Source organism: Salmo trutta, chromosome 37 (assembly GCF_901001165.1).
Source record: "Salmo trutta chromosome 37, fSalTru1.1, whole genome shotgun sequence".
NCBI classification, from domain to species: domain Eukaryota; kingdom Metazoa; phylum Chordata; class Actinopteri; order Salmoniformes; family Salmonidae; genus Salmo; species Salmo trutta.
In genome coordinates this window covers 10040116-10065100 of record NC_042993.1, presented here as the reverse complement: position 1 = coordinate 10065100, position 24985 = coordinate 10040116, and the positions used below count along the sequence as shown (strand labels likewise).

Here is a 24985-nt window from a genome sequence, read left to right as displayed (position 1 = left end):
TATGGAATAGTTCAAGGGTATTATATCTGTGACATATCAAGTGACTCACTAGATATCAACTGGGCTCTTAAAAGCAGAAACAGTAAGGGGGTACATCATATGACAACACCATCAAATGTGCAGATTAAACTATTAAGAATATTATGATCTGCCTGCCTATTAATCTGCCTATGATGCCCACCTATTCATGAGCCAATGACACCTGGCCACCACCCTCCCTTCTGCTCTCCCATCTGTAATTTCATTAACTAAAGAGGCATAACATTTCATCAAGCAAGGTATCATTTCACTGACATTTGTGTGGTTCCAATAACTATTTTAATTTCATCCTTCCAAGCCATTTGTGTGTTCAGCCACCTGGCTCATGTATACACTGGAGTGGCCTTTCATTAGAGATTTTCCTCCATGATCCTAGCTGTGCCAACGTTCATGATAAACTACGGTCTCTCATGCAATATTGCTTTGATAGTAGTAAATGTCAGATACTACTACAGTTCAAATTGTGGTCAATGGGGTTTAACACCACATGACATTTGTTGAAGCAGAAGTGACTATTTGTTTCCATTTGATTAAAATTCTCTTTCTAGTGGACTTATTTGACACTATTGCTTTACTCAGTTGTATCCTTTCAGATTAGTGGGCATAAAGGAAAGGTGACGAGGAAAGGAAGCTACTCACATTGGTCAGCCCTCCATGGTGACGGTCTCCTCAAGCTCAGAACCATAAAGCATGGTGTCATGAGTGACAGGCAGATTGCATCTTGAGTTGCCAGTGGGGAGAGAAAAGGAGCGTGAAAGATGAATCAGTCAGCTCAACCCCTCCTCCTGATGGATGGCTCATTGGCCTTCTCACAGATGAATCAGCTGTGGAAACACTATAAAAACCTAAGTGCCTTATGGCATTCTGGCCCCTGCTCTGCCGTCAGCTGCCTTATTACTACCATTCAGACTTCATTTGGATAAAACAAACAAATGCCATAACTACTTATTGGTGTGTCCTTTAATTGTAGGCCTGTGTAGTGTAAGCACACCCAAGTTTTAATGTTCCTCATTAAGTTAATCATAAATGAGATGTCTGTCTGCAACTAGCAGCCAAAACAGTCAAGTACGCTGGTCAATAAATGCAGATTGTTTTGGTGCCATTCCCACAGGACACTACATAAATTGGTGTGCATGCACACTTCCATTCTTTATAACATGAGACCAGGGCAGTTTCATCACTTTATTCATGAGTTGAATTATTTATATCAACAAACAAAAGTCTCTCCCAGTCCGTCCCTCTTTCAGTCCCCCCTTCTCTCGCTCTCCCGCATCCACTTCAAAACCGTTCCATTCCCACCAGTGATGTGGTATGACCCTTGTGCAGGGCCATAAAGATCAGGATCACAACAAATTAAAACCAACTCGTGCCAGGAAAATAAAACACAAATAACACATTTAGTTAGCTCTTCATTTTAGGAAAACATAAGATTAAAAAAAAAATGTATCCATGCTCTCCCAACTCACACTTTTGTAAGATTTGTCAGTTCGTTCATCCATTCATTAAATTCAATCACTCATTCATGTAATCACAGACAGAAGTAACAGGTTAAACCCATTACGCAAAACACTTGTGGGATACGGGAGAAGGGACACATCACACCCTCCCCACCCATCCCCTCATTCAAACACACCCAGATACAGCAATATCACCAATAACCCTACATAGGATCAGCCATTTATACTGTTGGGACATCAGCTAGACTACCATAGACGCAGAGTCGTGTGAGAATCCCTTCACATCAAAGAAAATGTATGTAGTTCCACCTACTGGCTAGGATGTGTAGTTGCAAATACAGGACTTTATTGGAAAACACTCCCAAGTTTGGATCAAAGTACAGTATCTTGGAAGTTGGAATATTTTGCATGACACGGGGCATTGATGACTTCTTACAAAATAAACCCTACAGCTGACGACGAACCCCCCCCCCCGCAGAGAAACAAATAAACCCCCCAAAAATACAATAAATAAAGTGATCATAATATTTATGTGGGAAAGGCAACGAGAGAGAAATGGAGGGAGAGAATAAAAACGAGAGAAACATTTTGTTCAGTTTTTTCCCCCCGAGCCAGAGACTGAAATGAAGTTGTATTTACAGACAGACTGAGGAGGAGGAGCCTGGTCACTGCTACACCAGCTCCCCTCTGCTAGAGAAAATAAAATGAAATTACAAGAACAATATAATAACAAAAAAAACTAAATAAAAAAAGGTACTTGATATTTACAGTGAGAGAAAGAGAGGGAAGGAGAGAGTGGGAGAGGAAGGAGGAGAGGAACAGAAGGCTCCAGAGTGGTTGGGGCATTTACATTTTTTGGGGTGCAGGTATTTTTGATCAAACCATCGTTGTAGTGCGGTGATGAGTGGGGAGGGAGAACAGGTGTGGTTGCTCTAACGCATGGTGAACATGCAAGTCTGTGTTGGTGGGCCAGAAGAAAACAAGGTTTTACTGATGATAAATCACTGTGATGCTGTTAGAATCTAGACTTACAAAAACATGAGTGCTAGATTGGGTTGATTTGGAGATGGAAGATGGCCAGGGAAAGTCAAACACACAAAAAAACCTCATTCACACACACAATCACTTACACTTAAAACCTCCCCTACATGCAGTGTAATTGTGCATCTAGACTGAATTGAGGAAAAATGAGAGAGAGGGAGGAGTGAAAGTGCCAAGTACTTTCAAAGCTGATGTGACAGAGCTTTGGTTCAAGTACGGATATATGGCCATTGGTGTACAGGTGTGACTGGAGGAGCCCTACCCCTCCCTACACACAGGTTGCATATCTACACTGCACAAGAGATGCAGCGGGCCCCTACGGCTCCGCTCTATCCCCTTTGGAGAGGTGCAAAGCTTACTTCTCACCTACACATGTCTCCAGCTAAACGGACTGGGACAAGAGCTTATAGAAACTGAATATGTACATTCCATTCTTTTAAAAAGGTCCCTCTTATTCAAATAAAAGACATTAAGACTTTCACCTCAATGTTTCTTCTCAGAAACAGTTTAATAAAACAGATATAGCGGTTCCCGCCTTTGGATTTTTGAATCACCTGTGTGATAAAAGCTTCTAAAAAATCACCTCATCCAATTTAAAATGCCAGTTCAATTTGCTCCTGTTTAGTATCCAATTTAATAAAACAAAATAACACAGTTCAATTTTCAGAACTAATTAACACTTTGGACTTGGTTTGGGAGTAATGTCTTGGTAGATGAACACCTACATTCCCCAGTGTTTTCCCATTGGCTGCAGGGACTGATCTGTCCTCTGACCACATGACCGTTTGGTTTTTAAACTCTACAAAGGAAGATTGTCCTAAACTGTCTGAACTGAAACAGGCCTCAGTTTCGACGCATCCCATTCACTGGCATACATCACTAAAACAAAATGCACTTTCAAATAAATAAAACAGTTTTTTATAAGGGATAAAATTTGATTAGCAGAGATTATAATACAGAATAGCGTTAGTCAGAGTCACCCATCTTCTACAACCCAACAGTCACTGGACTACTGCCACCAACAGATATTTTTTTACACCTATAATGGGAATATTCAAGGGATAATAGATGATTTTTTAGTATTTTTGTTTGTATGTGTGTGTATATAGTTGTCTTTTGAAGTTTGGAGCTAAGAGGGGGTGGAAGAGTAGGAAGAGAGTAGGAAGAGAGTAGGAAGAGAGTAGGAAGAGAGTAGGAAGAGAGTAGGAAGAGAGTAGGAAGAGAGTAGGAAGAGAGTAGGAAGAGAGTAGGAAGAGAGTAGGAAGAGAGTAGGAAGAGAGTAGGAAGAGAGTAGGAAGAGAGTAGGAAGAGAGTAGGAAGAGAGTAGGAAGAGAGTAGGAAGAGAGGGATGGGGTTGAGAGGAAAAGGGGAAAGACGGGGTGAATGGGGGGGTTCAGGTGCTGTTGATGGATCCAGGTACTGAGCTGGGCTGGGCGGTACTGTCCGACACACTGCCATCTGGTGGAGACAGAGACAGGATATCAGATACACACCACACTAAACACTTCAGTTCACCATCAGGTCATTGTTTTTAGTATGTTGGGTTTAACATCCAAACACAGCAATATTCATTTAAAAAGGTTGTTAAATGTTGATTTGATGCTATATCCCCTATCCTAGTCCTGTAAATATGTAGTCATCTAATAAGCATGTATTGAACATGTAATAAGCATGTGTCGGGTAGGCTGTGCTGTACATACCGTGTGAGGCAGGTGATGTCTGTGTGCGAGCGTGAGGAGGAATGAGTGTGGAGTTCAACTGGGGCTGGATAGACAGCTCTGAGAGAGAGAGAGAGAGAGAGAGGAGGTTCATACTACACACACAGGATACTCAACATACACGCTTCAGACTTACTCTGGAAAACTGAGGGGATTACAGAAGCTTGGGGCAAAAGAGAGGAGGGCATGGCTACTGACTGAGGGAGGGCCAAACAGAGGAGGGCATGGCTACTGACTGAGGGAGGGCCAAACAGAGGAGGGCATGGCTACTGACTGAGGGAGGGCCAAACAGAGGAGGGCATGGCTACTGACTACTGACTGAGGGAGGGCCAAACAGAGGAGGGCATGGCTACTGACTACTGACTGAGGGAGGGCCAAACAGAGGAGGGCATGGCTACTGACTACTGACTGAGGGAGGGCCAAACATAGGAGGGCATGGCTACTGACTACTGACTGAGGGAGGGCCAAACAGAGGAGGGCATGGCTACTGACTGAGGGAGGGCCAAACAGAGGAGGGCATGGCTACTGACTGAGGGAGAACCAAACAGAGGAGGGCATGGCTACTGACTGAGGGAGAACCAAACAGAGGAGGGCATGGCTACTGACTGAGGGAGGGCCAAACAGAGGAGGGCATGGCTACTGACTGAGGGAGGGCCAAACAGAGGAGGGCATGGCTACTGACTGAGGGAGGGCCAAACAGAGGAGGGCATGGCTACTGACTGAGGGAGGGCCAAACAGAGGAGGGCATGGCGACTGACTGGGGGAGGGCCAAACAGAGGAGGGCATGGCTACTGACTGAGGGAGGGCCAAACAGAGGAGGGCATGGCTACTGACTGGGGGAGGGCCAAACAGAGGAGGGGAGGGCAGTGGACTCACCGACGGGGCTGAAGTTGAAGAGGAGGGGCAGTTCTCGTCCGCTGGGCAGATGGGCAGTGGGCTGGCGCAGCTCTTCGAAGAAGGCATGGGCGCAGGCCTCCAGGGGGGACAGCCTGGTGACAGGGGTGTACTCTAACAGACGGGAACACAGGGAGATGGCCTCTGGGGGGGTACGCGGCTTAAACACCTGACAGGGAGAAAAAAAAAGCATCTTGTTTGACTCATTTAGGCTGTCGTATCTGTTCCATTTCAAAATGTTCTCTCTCTAATATGGATCCCAATGGAAGACAATGGTGATAAGGCTATTTAAATAGAACTCAGGGCAGAGAGTACCTTTGTCCAGGGGTGTGCTTTGATCTGGGGGAATTTGAACTCTGTGTAGTTGGGGTTCATCTCTCGGATCTGCTCTCTCGTCGGAGTCCCCAAAACCTGGAAGAGTGAAAGATGGATGAAGTTTCTCCAAGAATGATCACTCCTGCCGCCGCCGCCAACATAGACCTACGCTCCTGCCGCCGCCGCCGCCAACATAGACCTACGCTCCTACCGCCGCAGCCAACATAGACCTACGCTCCTACCGCCGCCGCCAACATAGACCTACGCTCCTGCCGCCGCCGCCAACATAGACCTACGCTCCTGCCGCCGCCGCCAACATAGATCTACGCTCCTACCGCCGCCGCCAACATAGACCTACGCTCCTACCGCCGCCGCCAACATAGACCTACGCTCCTACCGCCGCCGCCAACACAGACCTACGCTCCTGCCGCCAACATAGACCTACGCTCCTGCCGCCGCCAACATAGACCTACGCTCCTGCCGCCGCCAACATAGACCTACGCTCCTGCCGCCGCCAACATAGACCTACGCTCCTGCCGCCGCCAACATAGACCTACGCTCCTGCCGCCGCCAACATAGACCTACGCTCCTACCCCCGCCGCCAACATAGACCTACGCTCCTACCCCCGCCGCCAACATAGACCTACGCTCCTACCGCCGCCGCCAACATAGACCTACGCTCCTGCCGCCGCCAACATAGACCTACGCTCCTACCGCCGCAGCCAACATAGATCTACGCTCCTACCGCCGCCGCCAACATAGACCTACGCTCCTACCGCCGCCGCCAACATAGACCTACGCTCCTGCCGCCGCCGCCAACATAGACCTACGCTCCTGCCGCCGCCGCCAACATAGATCTACGCTCCTACCGCCGCCGCCAACATAGACCTACGCTCCTACCGCCGCCGCCAACATAGACCTACGCTCCTGCCGCCGCCAACATAGACCTACGCTCCTACCGCCGCCGCCAACATAGACCTACGCTCCTGCCGCCGCCAACATAGACCTACGCTCCTACCGCCGCAGCCAACATAGATCTACGCTCCTGCCGCCGCCGCCAACATAGACCTACGCTCCTACCGCCGCCGCCAACATAGACCTACGCTCCTACCGCCGCCGCCAACACAGACCTACGCTCCTGCCGCCAACATAGACCTACGCTCCTGCCGCCGCCAACATAGACCTACGCTCCTGCCGCCGCCAACATAGACCTACGCTCCTGCCGCCGCCAACATAGACCTACGCTCCTGCCGCCGCCAACATAGACCAAGCTCCTGCCGCCGCCAACATAGACCTACGCTCCTACCCCCGCCCCCAACATAGACCTACGCTCCTGCCGCCGCCAACATAGACCTACGCTCCTACCGCCGCCGCCAACATAGACCTACGCTCCTGCCGCCGCCGCCGCCAACATAGACCTACGCTCCTACCGCCGCAGCCGCCAACATAGACCTATGCTCCTACCGCCGCCGCCAACATAGACCTACGCTCCTGCCACCGCCGCCAACATAGACCTACGCTCCTGCCGCCGCCGCCAACATAGATCTACGCTCCTACCGCCGACAAATACCTACGCTCCTACCGCCGCCGCCAACACAGACCTACGCTCCTGCCGCTAACATAGACCTACGCTCCTGCCGCCGCCAACATAGACCTACGCTCCTGCCGCCGCCAACATAGACCTACGCTCCTGCCGCCGCCAACATAGACCTACGCTCCTGCCGCCGCCAACATAGACCTACGCTCCTGCCGCCGCCAACATAGACCTACGCTCCTGCCGCCGCCAACATAGACCTACGCTCCTGCCGCCGCCAACATAGACCTACGCTCCTGCCCCCGCCGCCAACATAGACCTACGCTCCTGCCGCCGCCAACATAGACCTACGCTCCTACCGCCGCCGCCAATATAGACCTACGCTCCTGCCGCCGCCGCCAACATAGACCTACGCTCCTGCCGCCGCCGCCAACATAGACCTACGCTCCTGCCAACATAGACCTACGCTCCTGCCGCCGCCAACATAGACCTACGCTCCTGCCGCCGCCAACATAGACCTACGCTCCTGCCGCCGCCAACATAGACCTACGCTCCTGCCGCCGCCGCCAACATAGACCTACGCTCCTCCTGCCGCCGCCAACATAGACCTACGCTCCTCCTGCCGCCGCCGCCAACATAGACCTACGCTCCTCCTGCCGCCGCCGCCAACATAGACCTACGCTCCTGCCGCCGCCGCCAACATAGACCTACGCTCCTGCCGCCGCCAACATAGACCTACGCTCCTGCCGCCGCCAACATAGACCTACGCTCCTGCCGCCGCCAACATAGACCTACGCTCCTGCCGCCGCCAACATAGACCTACGCTCCTGCCGCCGCCAACATAGACCTACGCGCCTGCCGCCGCCAACATAGACCTACGCTCCTGCCGCCGCCAACATAGACCTACGCTCCTGCCGCCGCCAACATAGACCTACGCTCCTGCCGCCGCCGCCAACATAGACCTAAGCTCCTACCCCCGCCGCCAACATAGACCTACGCTCCTGCCGCCGCCAACATAGACCTACGCTCCTACCGCCGCCAACATAGACCTACACTCCTCCTGCCGCCGCCGCCAACATAGACCTACGCTCCTGCCGCCGCCGCCAACATAGACCTACGCTCCTGCCGCCGCCGCCAACATAGACCTACGCTCCTGCCGCCGCCAACATAGACCTACGCTCCTGCCGCCGCCAACATAGACCTACGCTCCTACCGCCGCCAACATAGACCTACGCTCCTCCTGCCGCCGCCGCCAACATAGACCTACGCTCCTGCCGCCGCCGCCAACATAGACCTACGCTCCTGCCGCCGCCGCCAACATAGACCTACGCTCCTGCCGCCGCCAACATAGACCTACGCTCCTCCCGCCGCCAACATAGACCTACGCTCCTACCGCCGCCGCCAACATAGACCTACGCTCTCCTACCGCCGCCGCCAACATAGATCTACGCTCCTACCGCCGCTGCCAACATAGACCTACGCTCCTACCGCCGCCGCCATAGACCTACGCTCCTGCCGCCGCCGCCAACATAGACCTACGCTCCTACCGCCGCTGCCAACATAGACCTACGCTCCTACCGCCGCCGCCAACATAGATCTACGCTCCTACCGCCGCTGCCAACATAGACCTACGCTCCTACCGCCGCCGCCATAGACCTACGCTCCTGCCGCCGCCGCCAACATAGACCTACGCTCCTGCCGCCGCCGCCAACATAGACCTACGCTCCTGCCGCCAACATAGACCTACGCTCCTGCCGCCGCCAACATAGACCTACGCTCCTGCCGCCGCCGCCGCCAACATAGACCTACGCTCCTACCGCCGCCGCCAACATAGACCTACGCTCCTGCCACCGCCAACATAGACCTACGCTCCTGCCGCCGCCAACATAGACCTACAGTTGAAGTCGGAAGTTTACATACACTTAGGTTGGAGTCATTAAAACTCGCTTTTCAACCACTCCACAAATTTCTTGTTAACAAACTATAGTTTTGGCAAGTCTGTTAGGACATCTAATTTGTGCATGACACAAGTCATTTTTCCAACAATTGTTTACAGATTATTTCACTGTATCACAATTCCAGTGGGTCAGAAGTTTACATAGACTAAGTTGACTGTGCCTTTAAACAGCTTGGTAAATTCCAGAAAATGTCATCATGGCTTTAGAAGCTTCTGATAGGCTAATTGACATCATTTGAGTCAATTGGAGGTGTACCTGTGGATGTATTTCAAGGCCTACCTTCAAACTCAGTGCCTCTCTGCTTGACATCATGGGGAAATCAAAAGAAATCAGCCAAGACCTCAGAAAAAAAATTGTAGACCACAAGTCTGGTTCATCCTTGGGAGCAATTTCCAAATGCCTGAAGGTACCACGTTCATCTGTACAAACAATAGTACTCAACACCATGGGACCACGCAGCCGTTATACCGCTCAGGAAGGAGATGCGTTTTGTCTCCTTGAGATGAACGTACTTTGGTGTGAAAAGTGCAAATCAATCCCAGAACAACAGCAAAGGACCTTGTGAAGATGCTGGAGGAAACAGGTACAAATGAATCTATTACCACAGTAAAACGAGTCCTATAATCGACGTAAGCTGAAAGGCGCTCAGCAAGGAAGAAGCCACTGCTCCAAAACCGCCATAAAAAAGCCAGACTACGGTTTGCAACTGCACATGGGGACAAAGATCGTACTTTTTGCTGAAATGTCCTCTGGTCTGACGAAACAAAAATAGAACGGTTTGGCCATAATGTCCATCATCATGTTTGGAGGAAAAAGGGGGAGGCTTGCAAGCCGAAGAACACCATCCCAACTGTGAAGCATGGCGATGGCAGCATCATGTCGTGGGGGTTCTTTGCTGCAGGAGGAACTGGTGCACTTCACAAAATAGATGGCATCATGAGGTAGGAAAATTATATGGATATATTGAAGCAACATCTCAAGACATCAGTCAGGAAGTTAAAGCTTGGTCGGAAATGGGTCTTCCAAATGGACAATGACCCCAAGCATACTTCCATGTTGTGGCAAAATGGCTTAAGGACAACACAATCAAGGTATTGGAGTGGCCATCACAAAGCCCTGACCTCAATCCTATAGAAAATGTGTGGGCAGAACTGAAAAAGCATGTGCGAGCAAGCAGGCCTACAAACCTGACTCAGTTACACCAGCTCTGTCAGGAGGAATGGGCCAAAATTCTCCAAACTTGTTGTGGGAAGCTTGTTGAAGGCTACCCGAAACGTTTGACCCAAGTTAAACAATTCAAAGGCAATGCTACCAAATACTAATTGAGTGTATGTAAACTTCTGACCCACTGGGAATGTGATGAAGGAAATAAAAGCTGAAATAAATCACTCTACACTATGATTCTGACATTTCACATTCTTAAAATAAAGCGGTGATCCTAACTGACCCAAGACAGGTAATTTTTACTAGGATTAAATGTCAGGAATTGTGAAAAGCTGAGTTTAAATGTATTTGGCTACGGTGTATGTAAACTTCCGACTTCAACTGTACGCTCCTACCGTCGCCACCAACATAGACCTACACTCCCTCTTCTTTCCATCTCCCACCCCTACAGTTTGGTGTCCTCTCAGCTCCCCTCTTCTCTACCTTGATGATCTCTACCAGTTGGTCCACTCCGCTGTCCCCGGGGAAGATGGGCTGTCCCAGCAGCAGTTCGGCCAGCACGCAGCCCGCTGACCAGATGTCAATGTTGGATGTGTAGTCCGTGGCGCCAAAGATGAGCTCGGGGGCGCGGTAGTACCGCGAGCAGATATAGGACACGTTGGGCTCCCCGCGAACAAGCTGCTTAGCACTGGAGACAAGAGGGGGAGAGAGGTGGTCAGTCAGAGAAAAAGATAGAGACAGACAGAGTAAGACAGAGATCGATTTAGACAGACTGAACAGTAAGGCGGCATTTACACAGGCAGCCCAATTCTGATTTTTTTTTTTTACCAATCAGATAAGTGCTGAAAAATATCTCTAATGACCAATTAGTGGAAAAAAGATCAGAAGAATTGCGCTGCGTTTACACAGGCAGCCTAAGAAACACAGACAGTCAGAGACATTCAGAGATGGCCAGAGGTGCTCACTGACAGACAGGCAGACTAACCTGCCGAAGTCACAGAGTTTGAGGATGGCCGTCTCGGGGTCCACCAGCAGGTTCTGGGGTTTGATGTCTCTGTGACACACGCCCTGGGAATGGATATAGGCCAGACTGCGGAACAGCTGGTACATGTATACCTGGAGGGAGAACACAGGACATATGTTAAGACACACACACAGTTAGCAGCCAGTAACAGCAGCACTGATCATCATAATCCCCTCCATTACTAATACAGTCATGCCAAGTGTCCAGACAGCTACTGTTGGTCACCAACTTCACTGCACTCAGAACAGTCAAACATTCTGGATGTATGCAACTTACTCAAACACATTGCAACAACTTGTGGGTTCTCTGCTCTAGACTATGCCAGTAAAATGTTCCCATCGCAAAGCTTAGCGCTAGCATGGCAGAAGATGTGACTGTGTATGTGTGTAAGGGTTTCTGGCTGTCTGAGTGTGCGTGTGTTGGTGTCTCTCTATTGGGTCGTTAGCTGTGTTATTGGGCACACAGGGTGCAAGGGGTAGACAGACGGGTGTTGAGAGGGGGACGCGGTTGCCCAGCTGTGGCAGGGGGGAAGATTTAGAGGGCAACGACTTTAATTGCACACCACAGAGAGGGGGGGAGGGGGTGCAGAGGAGTGAGCGATCAAAAAATAAAAAGGTTTTTCTGCATGCAATACTGTTCAATTCTAACAGTTTGTTGAGTCTTCTCACTTCTGTTTGCCAAAGCAAGTTAAATAAACAGTAATGTAAACATGTTTCCCATGCTAATAAAGCCCCTTTGAATTTAATTGGAGAGAAAGGGGCTGAAGAGTAGTGAGGGAAGAAGGGAACAAGGAGAGGAAGGAAGGAAGAGATGCAGATAAAGAGAGTAGGGAGGGATGAGAAGAGCACAGGGAGAGGTGGAGAGGAGAGTGTAGAGATGCTGAGTGAGGGCAGTGTGTGTATGATCAGTATGCATCTCCACACCACAGGAGAGAGCAGCAGGGTGGGCTGAGGCAAATGGGCCATGAGACACAGATAGTCCTCTCTGCTGCCACGGGGCATAGCACACACACAGCTAACAGACAACATAAGTGCCCTTTTAAACAGACAGACTTTCTCTCAAATTTTTCCAATTCTAAAACACTTTAGTAGGCCTTGTCCCCAAAAAAATCTGATGTAGGAAAAGAAGAGAATGGAGGAGTTGGAAAAGAGGTGACAGACAGAAAGACTACCGGAGGTCAGTGACGAGTCAGAGCAGAAAGAGAACATACAATTGAAGTCGGAAGTTTACATACAGCTTAGCCAAATACATTTAAAGTCAGCTTCACAATTCCTGATATTTAATCCTAGTAAAAATTCCCCGTCTTAGGTCAGTTAGGATCACCATTTTATTTTAAGAATGTGAAATGTCAGAATAATAGTAGAGAGAATAATTTATTTCAGCTTTTATTTCTGTCATCACATTCACAGTAGGTCAGAAGTTTACCGTAAATTCCGGACTATAAGCCGCAACTTTTTTCCCAGGCTTTGAACCTCGCGACTTATACAATGACGCTGCTAATATATGGATTTTTCCCGCTTTCAATTCCCCCCCCAAAAAAACACATTCTGTGATGTGCTCAGTTTTTTGGCGGCATGAAGCTTTCATTAGACCAATGAAATTGCCGAACGGGTTACGGTCAAACAACTTTTTTGTTTACTGTTTAGATTTTGAGAGCGCTCTCAAACTTCCCATCATTCTGATTACGGTAGTCATTTTGTCACCCTCATGGCAAAGACACGGAGAAATGCATATGATGCAGCTTTCAAGTTGAAGGCGATTGATCTGGCTGTTGGAAAAGGAAATAGAGCTGCTGCACGGGAGCTTGGTCTTAATGAGTCGATGATAAGACGTTGGAAACAGCAGCGTGAGGAATTGACTCAGTGCAAAAAGACTACTAAAGCTTACTGCTAATTATTTTTTTTTGTTACAAGTCGTGTTTCGTTAAAGCCTATTTATTTTTGTTACAAGCCTGTGTAAAGTTCATTTGTTTCAATGTACCGGTAGGCACCTGCAGCTTATAGACATGTGCGGCTTATTTATGTTCAAAATAATAAATATTTTTTAAATTCAGTGGGTGCGGCTTATATTCAGGTGCGCTTAATAGTCCGGAAATTACGGTACATACACTCAATTAGTATTTGGTAGCATTGCCTTTAAATTGTTTAACTTGGGTCAAACGTTTCAGGTAGCCTTCCACAAGCTTCCCACAATAAGTTGGGAGAATTTTGGCCCATTCCTCCTGACAGAGCTGGTGTAACTGAGTCAGGTTTGTAGGCCTCCTTGCTCACACATGCTTTTTCAGTTCTGCCTACACATTTTCTATGGGATTGAGGTCAGGGCTTTGCGATGGCCACTCCAATACCTTGACTTTGTTGTCCTTAAGCCATTTTGCCACAACATGGAAGTATGCTTGGGGTCATTGTCCATTTGGAAGACCCATTTGCAACCAAGCTTTAACTTCCTGACTGATGTCTTGAGATGTTGCTTCAATATATCCACATCATTTTCCTGCCTCATGATGCCATCTATTTTGTGAAGTGCACCAGTCCCTCCTGCAGCAAAGCACCCCCACAACATGATGCTGCCACCACCGTGCTTCACAGTTGGGATGGTGTTATTCGGTTTGCAAGCCTCCCCCTTTTTCCTCTAAACATAACGATGGCCATTATGGCCAAACAGTTCTATTTTTGTTTCATCAGACCAGAGGACATTTCTCCAAAAAGAACAGTCATTGTCCCCATGTGCAGTTGCAAACCGTAGTCTGGCTTTTTTATGCCGGTTATGGAGCGGTGGCTTCTTCCTTGCTGAGCGGTCTTTCAGGTTATGTTGATATAGGACTCGTTTTACTGTGGATATAGATACTTTTGTACCCGTTTCCTCCATCTTCACAAGGTCCTTTGCTGTTGTTCTGGGATTGATTTGCACTTTTCACACCAAAGTACGTTCATCTCTAGGAGACAGAACGCGTCTCCTTCCTGAGCGGTATGACGGCTGCGTGGTCCCATGGTGTTTATACTTGCGTACTATTGTTTGTACAGATGAACATGGTACCTTCAGGCATTTGGAAATTGCTCCCAAGGATGAACCAGACTTGTGAAGGTCTACAATGTATTTTCTGAGGTCTTGGCTGATTTCTTTTGATTTTCCCATGATGTCAAGCAAAGAGGCAATGAGTTTGAAGGTAGGCCTTGAAATACATCCACAGGTACACCTCCGATTGACTCAAATTATGTCAATTAGCCTATCAGAAGCTTCTAAAGCGATGACATCATTTTCTGGAATTTTCCAAGCTGTTTAAATGCAGTCAACTTAGTCTATGTACACTTCTGACCCACTGGAATTGCGATACAGTGAATTAAAAGTGAAATAATCTGTCTGTAAACAATTGCTGGAAAAAATAACTTGTGTTATGCACAAAGTAGATGTCCTAACCGACTTGCCACAACTATAGTTAACAAGAAATTTGTGGAGTGGTTGAAAAACAAGTTTTAATGACTCCAACCTAAGTGTATGTAAACTTCCACCTTCAACATCAATGTGTTTTCTTCTCATCAGATCCTTGGGGGAAAGAGTCCTCTAGTCAAATACAGTACCATTTAGGGTACCCAGACTTTTACATCGTCATACCGTCCTTCTCTCATGACGGGATTTACAGTATTACCGGATTAGTACACAAGGGGGAGCCACAAAACGCAAAAAAAGCCTGTTGGGCGTCCATTACCAGAAGGCTGACAAAATGAATACATGTAATGGCAAATTTCCACGGAGGCTGCTACCTAAACGTTCTAACGAGCACAAATGAAAATAAAGTAATTGCAAAGACAGGCAATCCAGCTCATAAAGTTATACATACGTAGGAGCTCACAAATATAATTTTTTGTGAATTTGGACATTTACAAGCGAATGTGAACGAAATACATTGTACAAACAAAGTTGACACGTTTGTCTGAAGGAAGAACAGTACTGGCTCTGGAGCAGTATGTGAACACATTGTGTCTGTGTGCAGTCGCTAGGGCAACGGGCCTGTCTTCTCTGCTCGGAGAAGATGATAGCAAGTTAAACTTTGGTGTCGCTTTCATGAAAAATGAAGAATTCTGCATTCAGGAAAAAAAGTTATATCTTGCTGCGTTTTGTAAACTCAGATCTAAAATAATTATTTATGTAATTTCTGCTCGGCATCAGACAAATGTTGTGCTTCAGTTGCACTTGTCCACTGGGATGAGAATTCACTAAGGGCATTCTATCAGCAGACAGCACTCTGATGTGTAGCTACTTTTCCTCCGTGTAACCAGCCTACTTCTCTCTGGTAAAATGCAACATTAACTTCAAGCAAAACATTAGGAAATGTAGCCAGCTACATTGTTTCTATGATAAACAGAAATATGATGGCCATGCATTTTTTGTTTGCAAAAAAATAACTTGCATTTTCATTGTAAGCTCATTTACAATGGTAGCCAAATAGCTTTGCACTTCTGTTGTCATCTGATGAAAATGAAGCAAATTTCTGCTGAATGTGTTGAACCAATGTATTTTCTGGGCAGGAAAACTATAGTTGCATGTCCCTGATCCCTCTATTGAGGCAAAACAATAAACACTTGACTATCAATATACAGCTGGACCCACTTGCTCCCGTTGTGCTATTTACAAACAAACCCGGGACTGGCTTTCTGGGGAACTACGGTAAGCTTCATAACGTAAATAATGTGACAGGTGAAATGAAGAACGCAATCCGCTTCATCTCCTAATGTATTGCACAAGTTGACTGTAGGTATTTACTTACAAAGTAGCTACAAATATGAACCATTATAGAAAAACTTAAATTTCCAAATACCCCGGTATACCGCCCAAGCCTAGTACCATTTCATTTAAATAGAGAACTCTGCCTCTAGCAGCATGGAGCTTAAAGAGGAACGATGGAGGGGTGATCGGGCAAGTGAGAGATGAGAAGATGGACACAGACTGAGTGAGAAAGAGGGAGAGCAAGATGAACGAGAGAACGAAAGAAAACAATGACAGAGAACGAGGATAAAAGGGAGGGAAAGCAATAAGAAAAACAGGGGAAGAGAAGAAGTAGTGAGTGCATTACCTTGACGTATATAATGGGGATGGTGGTCTTGGCCTTGTTGAAGTGCCGGGCCACCCTGTACACCGTCTCTGGGACAAAGTCCAGCACTAGGTTCAGATACACCTCGTCTTTCTGTAAGGGGAGAACCAATTTTGTAATGTAATACATTTTTTCACAAGTCTGGATTTTTCTTTTTGCTGCATAAACGTGAAAATGTCAAATGTTGTTCCCAATACCTGGTAGTCAGACTTGTACATACCTTCTCCCCACTGGAGTAGAAAAAGTAACGTAGCCTGACAATGTTGCAGTGGTCCAATTTCCTCATGATCTGTAGTTCTCGGTTCTGGAGTATAGAAATAGCAAGGGGGTGTAATTTAGGTCTCAAGATTTCATCAGTTGAGCAATAGTAACATTGAGGTATGGGGAGAGAACATACAGAAATACACCTGATAGTGTGTGAGTGATGGGGGGGGCAATGGTGTGTTTCTGTAGACTGCCAGTGGGAGTGAGTTGCACTGTGTGTGTGTATGTGTGTGTGTGTATAGACCAGTGTTTCAGTTGAGTCACTAAACCGAGTCGTGTGCTTGAGTCCGAGTCAAGTCACAAGTTTGAGGCTAAGTTGAGTTTGAGTCTGAGTCACCAATGGTGAAGTCCGTGATCGAGTCCTGATCCAAGTGCTCAAGTCTGAGACACTGGGTTGGAGTTGAACAAAAAAATAAGAACACATTAATAATATCGGTTTATGTTCACATAATAAAAAATAAAAAAACATTTGAAAGCAAAGGAATGAGTCGGGGGTTCTTTAGACATATTTGGTATTTTGGTTACAAATGTTTTTTGCTCGCTTGTATTGGCGGCTTACTAGCTCGATGCTTGTCTGTCGCGCCTCTTGATTTGGTAGACAAAATCTGCCCAGCAACAACTAGTGGTGGTCTGGTGGGAAGATTTTCATGTGAGCATTGAAGTAACGCAAAGATTTTCCTCCAGTTGCACAAAAGTCATAATTGCCTACAATATGCAATAGCCCACAAAACAAATAAGTCCTTCATACACAGGCTCACACAGTTTATTTTAATAGAATGTTCAATGATGTTTTGAAGGGATGAATGGTGTCTGGACGGAATTGGATATTGCTCCTGTAAAATTATTATTTCCAATAATTGTAACAGGCTCTCGGCTTTTTGTAAATCGCCCACTGATATGTAGTTTTTTTTTATTCCAGAGTGAAATCCAGAGGAAGACTAGGGAAAGTGGGAGGGTAGAGCGAGATGACAAATTCAAAGACAGCCTACTTTTTAATACTCAAGGGGAGAGAGAGACAATAGCTAGACTTGTTTTCCTTTTAAACTCAATACTATTGTTTTCAATTTCATAAAGCAGTTTGTGTTTCTTAACCAGGCAAAGCTAAATAGTAGGCTGGTGACTGGTGGTTACAGGGAAGTGAGTCGCTAACGCGATGTGCAGCCTACATACCCATTGATTTATTGTTGGGTTACAACCTGAATTCAAAATGGATTAACTATTTTTTTTCCTCACCCTTCTACACACAATACCCTATACTGACAAAATGAAAACAAGTATACAAATATTTTGCCACATGTATTGACAATGAAATACAGAAATATCTCATTTATATAAGTACTCACACCTCTGAGTCAATACTCTGTAGAAGCACCTTTGGCAGCAATTACAGCTGTGAGTCTTTCTGGGTAAGTCACTAAGAGCTTTCCACACCTGGATTGTGCAACATTTGGCCCTTATTCTTAAAAATAAAATACAAAAATATTCCAAGCTCTGTCAAATTGGTTGTTGATTATTGCTAGACAGCAATTTTCAAGTCTTGCCATAGATTTTCAAGTAGATTTAAGTCAAAACTGTATCTCGGTCGCTCAGGAACATTCACTGTCTTCTTGGTACGCAAACTCCAGTGTAGATTTGGCCTTGTTTTAGGTTATTGTCCTGCTAAAAGGTGAATTTATCTCCCAGTGTCTGGTGGAAAGCAGACTGAACCAAGTTTCTGTAGGGTTTTTCCGGTGCTTAACTCCATTCAGTCTCTTTTTTATCCTGAAAAACTCCCCCGGCCTTAACAATTGCAAGCATACACATAACATGATGCAGCCACCACTATGCTTGAAAATATGGAGTGGTACTCAGTAATGTGTTGTAGAACTGCATTCAAGACAAAAAGCTAATTGCTTTGTCACATTTTCTGCAGTATAACTTTAGTGCCTTGTTGCAAACAGGATGCATGTTTTGCAATATTTTAATTCTGTACAGGCTTCCTTCTTTTCACTCTGTCAATTAGGTTAATATTGTGGAGTAACTACAATGTTGTTGATCCATCCTCAGTTTTCTCCTACCACAACCAACTCTGCAACTGTTTTAAAGTCACCATTGGCCTCATGGTGAAATCCCTGAGCGGTTTCCTTCCTCCACGGCAACTGAGTCAGGAAGGACGCCTGTATATTTGTAGTGACCAGGTTTTAGTATTAGTTTATTAATTCGACCATAATTTTTTTTTTTACATAAAACAGTGTATTGATACACCATCCAAAGTGTAAGTAATAACTTCACAATGCTCAAAGGGATATTCAATGTCCACTTTATATTTTACACATTTACCTATAGGTGCCCTTCTTTCCGAGGCATTGGAAAACCTCCCTGGTCTTTGTGGTTGAATCTGTTTGAAATTCACTGCTCGACTGAGGGACCTTACAGATCATTGTAAGTGTGGGGTACAAAGATGAGGTAGTCATTCAAAAATCATGTTAAACAATTATTGCACACAGAGTGAGTCCGTGCAACCTATGTGACTTGTTAAGCACATTTTTACTTCTGAACTTTAGGCTTGTCATTACAAAGGGGTTGAATATTTATTGACTCAAGACATTTCAGCTTAACATTTTTAATTAATTTGTAAAAATTGTGAAAAACATAATTCCACTTTGACATTACGGGGTATTGTGTGTAGGCTTGTGACAAAAACATCAATTTAATTTTCGATTCAGGCTGTAACAACAAAATGTGGAAAAAGTCAAGCGGTGTGAATACTTTCTGAAGGCACTATGATCGGAGGCAGTACGTGAGCGGAGCCTGCCTTCCTGTCTGCCCACACTCAGCGCTTGCCGACGTACGCCGGCTGGTGTGCCAGTGTGGCACGTCCTTCCCACCGCTAACTAGAGAACAGAACCCTCACTTCTCTGTGCACCCAGTGCTGCTAATGTTCTGCTTATCATAGTAGCCTATCCAGTCCAAATACACGGGAAGGTGAGTCCCAGTCGTTAATGGTCGAGTACTACAATACTGGCGTAGAGTGCCAGTGGAAGTGGGTTGTGCTGTGTGTCTGTAGACTCTGTACCTTAAACCTCTTGTCCTGCAGAACCTTCTTGATGGCCACCATCTCCTGACTGTCAATGAGGCGGGCCTGGTACACCACGCCGAAGGAACCATTCCCGATCACCTTGATGTCTGTGTAGGACACCTCCTGTGGGCGGTCTGGACCCTGGCCTGGTGTGGCCACCACAGTCGTCACCTTGCCACTGTCTCCTGGGGGAGAGGTACAGAGGTCAAACACATTATAGTACATGACCATTTGGGAGGGGGGGCTAAAGGACCGCAAGTATTTTAGATGTTATCCAGATGCAGGGACACACACCCCAAACACACAGAGGGCCATGACTCTGGTTTAGAGGCAAGAAACGTAGTGACGATCACCTCATCCTTTCTCCAATCCCCCGAGGGGAAACGCTAAACAACAAATGTTCATCACTCCCCCTCTCTCTCTAAATGTCCATAACCTCAGAAGCCTCTCCCCACAGACACAATACTAGCTGGTAATGAGCTGTAGTAGCTACAGTGAACCACCTCCACCCTGCCTCACCTTCCCCGGCTCCCCAGGGGGAGGCTGCACGCCTGGCTGTACGCCTGGCTGTCACAGCTCTGAACCCCTTCACTACACTGGCTGGTACGGTTTAAATACGAGGAACCTGACAATACTGAGAAATGCATCCTCGCTTTCCTCTGTTTCTTGAGGTAAAGGGTGATTTAACACGGTGGATTGGGTGAAAGTGAGGGCTCTCCAACATAGCTTTGACAGAATGTCATAATGTCAGATCTATAATTACTGTCTTCAAGGAAGGGAGGGTGTGTTTTTAAAGTGTTTGAATGGAGCCGGGACGATACCAGTATTGCGATACTCAAAATATCACAACACTGGTATCATCACAGCCCTACTGTCTGTCTGATGTGCGACCTTGTGGAAAGGAAGATTCTCTGAGCTCATACAGTGAGTGACAGTTCTACTTCGGGTCAGACGTGCAGCTCAGGGTGAACTGACTGACACAGCAGCACCAGAGAAGCACAGATTGTGAAGGGAGGAGGAACACTACAGTAGAGGTAGGGCCTGGAGCCAACCAGCTTGTCAGAGCCTGTGATAACATTGAATGGACAGTACAGTAGCACGCCCAGTGAGTGTGTGCACCGGTTCCTCCATTCACCCGCCATTCGCCTGCCTCAACATGACCATGCTTTCTCTAATAACTCTGTATGTCCCAGTTCTACTCTAAAGTCTGACAAGGCCTCTAGAACAAAGCTGTGTAAGTGGATGACTAGCTTAAGATTTTGTTGAGAAGACAAATTTGGATCTTCCTCTGCTGAAGACAGAGGATCCAAATGAAATCCAGGAATCACTGGAAGGGAGGGTGAACGGCGGGAGGTTTTGTTCAGCACTGCTAAAAGCATTAGGTGGGCGCCGTTGATTGATGGATTTAAAGTCAACTCCTATGATGTAGACTAGACACCTCTGGATGACATGTTGTAATAAACACACTGGAGACGCCACACATAGCTTTTCACATACTAGTATACGAAGGGTCATCATAGCTAGTGGTAGATTTCACACTGGGTAGGCATTAGATTCATTGATTAATCCAAACCAGATCCTTGCATGACTCACTAAACTATTCTTCCTTCTGACGTCTCATACGACCAGAGAACGTCATCTGATCTGTAATCATGTGGCTCACAGCGTTTGCGTCTGTGTCGTCCTCTTCTTAAGAAGTGGAGTCAGAGGGGAGAGTGTTAAATATGAAACAGCAGTGGCATGATAGTCACTTTAATGATGAATGCAAAGATGAGCAGTCAGACAGATCAGCTGTCAGAGAAGTGCTTTGGTTCCTAAAGAGGAAGTTAACACACAGGTCTGATGAGTAGGATAGAATGAAAGAGTAAGAGGGAGAGAAGTGATTTCCAGAACACTCAGACTTTAGTCTCAAGTAACTCATCACTTATTTCTAAATATAAAGCGAGTGAACACATTACTCACAAAAAGGATTAGCGATTACACAGCCATGCATTACAACCAAACATGTATTTATGCCAGAGCTGCAGTATCCTTTTGAGAGAGAGGTAGCTAGTTGGCTAGTATTGCTATGCAGTGGCTGGTCTGGCACTAGAGAATATTAACCAGATTAGTGGCACTGCCACTTACTCTCTAAAACAGTGTTCCTCAACTCCAGCCCACAACTGCAGTTTTGTTCCAGACCTGGGCCAGTTTCCCAAAAGCATTTTAAAGCTAAATTAATCTTAGAAGCATAGGATCCTATGGTCCTAACAATGAACTTAGCCTTAAGATGCTTTTGGGAAACCGGGCCCAGTACTAATATAGACACACCTGATGCAACTAATTCACTGACCATCAAGCCCTTTATTAGTTGAATCAGGTGTAGGTGTGTTAGTGCTGGAACAAATATGTGCAGTCATGTGGGTCCCCAGGATAGGAGCTGAGAACAATAGAGCAGTAGGAAGCTGAGAAACGTCAGTAACGCTAAGTGCAGCCCCAGAATACTAGGATAATCCTGGTGGCAATTATTGCCTATGACTTGTTTTGTCTGACACCTTTTTGTCAGACATTTACAACCCTTGATCTTGGCTTTGCACTTCACTTAGACAAGTCCGTGTTACTTCCAGAAACAATAACAGTTGCGCAGCACCTTTGTTAGGGTTTCTGGTAGGTCCAGACACCTCCAGACCAGGAACAATGCTTATCAGTGGGCACACCCTTCTAGAAATGCAGTACTGTGGTCAGGAGAGACCAAATCAGACCCCATTCGAAACCGAGGATTACTGTTAGAACGCCTGAACAGAGACTGGGCCACTGATGACCTGCTGATTAGGCTCTAGGCTAGGTGTTCATGTATACCCTGCTGGACTGAGAAGACATTTGACCAGCACTGTCTATGTGCTCGTCATTTATCTGACGCTCACCTATTTCCAGTCTTCATCTCCCACCTCTAGCTTATCTTTCCAATGATTCACTCACCCTCCCTGCCTTCTTTCCCTGCCTCCCTCAATCTCTCCAGTCAAATCCCTTCACACTGAAGCTTCAACATCAGCCCATAGGGTTCCATTGGTGAGCTGAGCACATTCACAGTGCAGTCTGAAGTGCCATGGTTGACCCAGGCCGGGTCTTCCACATGGCAGGGCTATCAGAATAGCAGTCAGTGATCAGAATGGAAATTGGTATGCAACGTTTATGGTTTTCAACTGAAGAAATGTCAGCGGCAAACACATCTGACTTGATAAAAGTGTTCGGTTTAATAAGGACCCACTAAAGTCTTACCAAAATATGGGTAATCTTTCAACCACCTCCTGACACATGGCAGAGTAGACTAGCTACTGTCTGTTTCACATGGACAATGTGGTGCAATGTTCCAGATTTGGTTTTCCCTAAGTATGACCATGTCAACACCTCCCTCCCTACAGGTATTCTGCCAGCACCGCATATCCAAACTACCATTGGGCATACAATCAATTTCTGTCATTGCACTGGCTGTAAAAATTGGTGAGAATGAGACCCTTTGGAAGAATCCTCAATGTGTGGAAATCTCAATGGAAAGCAATATGACTTGCCTAATTATGAAGATAATTTGATCTATCAATATATGGACATGTGTCAAATTATGCAAATATGAGGAAAATCAATCATAGATCTTGAACAATAACGAGATGAGAGCAACACATATTGCATTTGGAAATACGTGGTTATGATAGTATTATTCCAATAACAAGATAGATACGTAACGGTTCCTTACCACCCACATTTTTGCTCAATCTAAAACGGTTGACCAAAGAACTGCAAAACAGAACTGGACTTGTAACGTTATAAAAATGACATTGACAGACCTTTGACACAGCGCACTCCAGCAATCTGGCTGGCTAATTCTATTCCTGCCTTGGACAAGCTAACCAAACGGGCAAACTAGCATGTAAATTGTTATTGAACAAGTTAGCTAGATTTAAAGCTAATTGTTCGGGGTCACATTAAGCCATGTTGTATAAGTACCCAATATATGACGTTATGTGAACTGAATTAACGATAACTTCGTCTCCTCTAAATAGCATATATAGCTGTTAGCTAGCTAACGTTAGACATGTAACCTAGCTAACTAAGCAACCAGCTACATAACTTCCAATGCTAATAGCTAAGATTACAGGCTAACTAGCTAAATGAGGACGACGGTCAACCTCATTTGATTTCACCTAGGTAGGTAACGTTACCGCTGATGCCCGTTTTTTCCAATCTGGCTTCCAACGACAAATATCACTGACATCTGGTTCCATTCTATTTTCATCAAATTCTAACATCGTATAGACGTTTCACCTCAAATGATATTCTAGTTAACGTTAGCCAGATCTGTCACAATCAAAGCCCGGCTTGATTCCACTGTCCCTTTTACAAAAACATACATAGCCTAGCCAGCTAGCTACCTAGGTTAGCTTTGCGAAATGATAACATCGACAGTTTAATCAATTTGTTTAGTTAGATACTTAATTTAAATTAGCAGTACACACATATATCCCGATCCCTTCGTGTTGTGTTCAATTAGCTATACTCACGGGCTAGTTTCAAATTTCCGAAGCCAGACGAGCTGCTCCCTGTGGCCTGTGAAGCCCCAGATTTTCCTGCAGAACTCCCTCCGGTAACAGACGATCCGGCGGCGGCTGAAGCGGCTCCGGGAGCCCCTGGAGGCTCAGCAAACGAGCTGGTCCTGGGCCGCCCGCTGCCGCTCATATCTATGTGCGCTAAAGCCGGGGCAGGGGAAAAGGTTGTTACGATTTAGAGCCAAGCAGGCACAGAGTTGACCTATCTTTTCTAATGTAGTCGTTACAAATGTAACTGCATTGGTAGCATATCGTTTTAGCTAGCTTGTACGTCTCCCCCTTTCTTCTTCGCTTGGCACAGTAGTTGGACTTGACGCACAGCAACGCACTGGCTGATAGCATTGCTTCATGGGTAACGAAGTTCTGAGGGTAGATCCAACTGGGGCATATTCATTAAGCCAATTCTGTTGCAAAACGTTTCTTTAACAGAAACAAACGGAACGACACAGGGCGGGACCTACCTAAATTTGGCCAATAGAAACTCTCGCTTTCGTTGCAAAATGCAACAGTTTGCAACTGTTTGGACTAATAATTACACCCCAGAAAGTGCACTTGTGGAGCATAGTGGTTACAAACGGTTAAAGTAAACAAATAACGATCATATATTTCAACTTATAATAGAAAATGCACACCAAAGACAGCGATTCATAGTGTTCTTATTGTGCCTGTCTTGACAATTGTAATGCTCCCCAATGAATGGCGAGTGAAGAAATTATGACTGGTCTAAAATGTAATTTGCATTTAAATATATATATATATTTATTTAACCTTTATTTAACTAGGCATTAAGGAGTTGAAAATGTAGAGCAGAGCTTCCTAACCTTTTTTGGTTACTGTACCATCAACTGAATAG

General features: G+C 46.1%; 1 protein-coding gene across 1 annotated transcript; it reads right to left on the bottom strand.

Annotated features, from left to right (window-relative positions):
- Positions 1 to 3816: 3816 nt before the first annotated feature.
- Positions 3817 to 24476, bottom strand: LOC115177479 (glycogen synthase kinase-3 beta-like). The gene is made up of 10 exons (XM_029738289.1): positions 24088 to 24476; positions 19550 to 19737; positions 16451 to 16534; positions 16213 to 16323; positions 11106 to 11236; positions 10604 to 10808; positions 5465 to 5560; positions 5132 to 5318; positions 4238 to 4315; positions 3817 to 3995 (listed from the first exon to the last, which is right to left on the bottom strand). Exons 1-10 carry the CDS (start codon positions 24260 to 24262, stop codon positions 3931 to 3933), a joined length of 1320 nt encoding a protein of 439 aa, XP_029594149.1. The 5' UTR covers positions 24263 to 24476; the 3' UTR covers positions 3817 to 3930.
- Between the last annotated feature and the right edge of the window lie 509 nt (positions 24477 to 24985).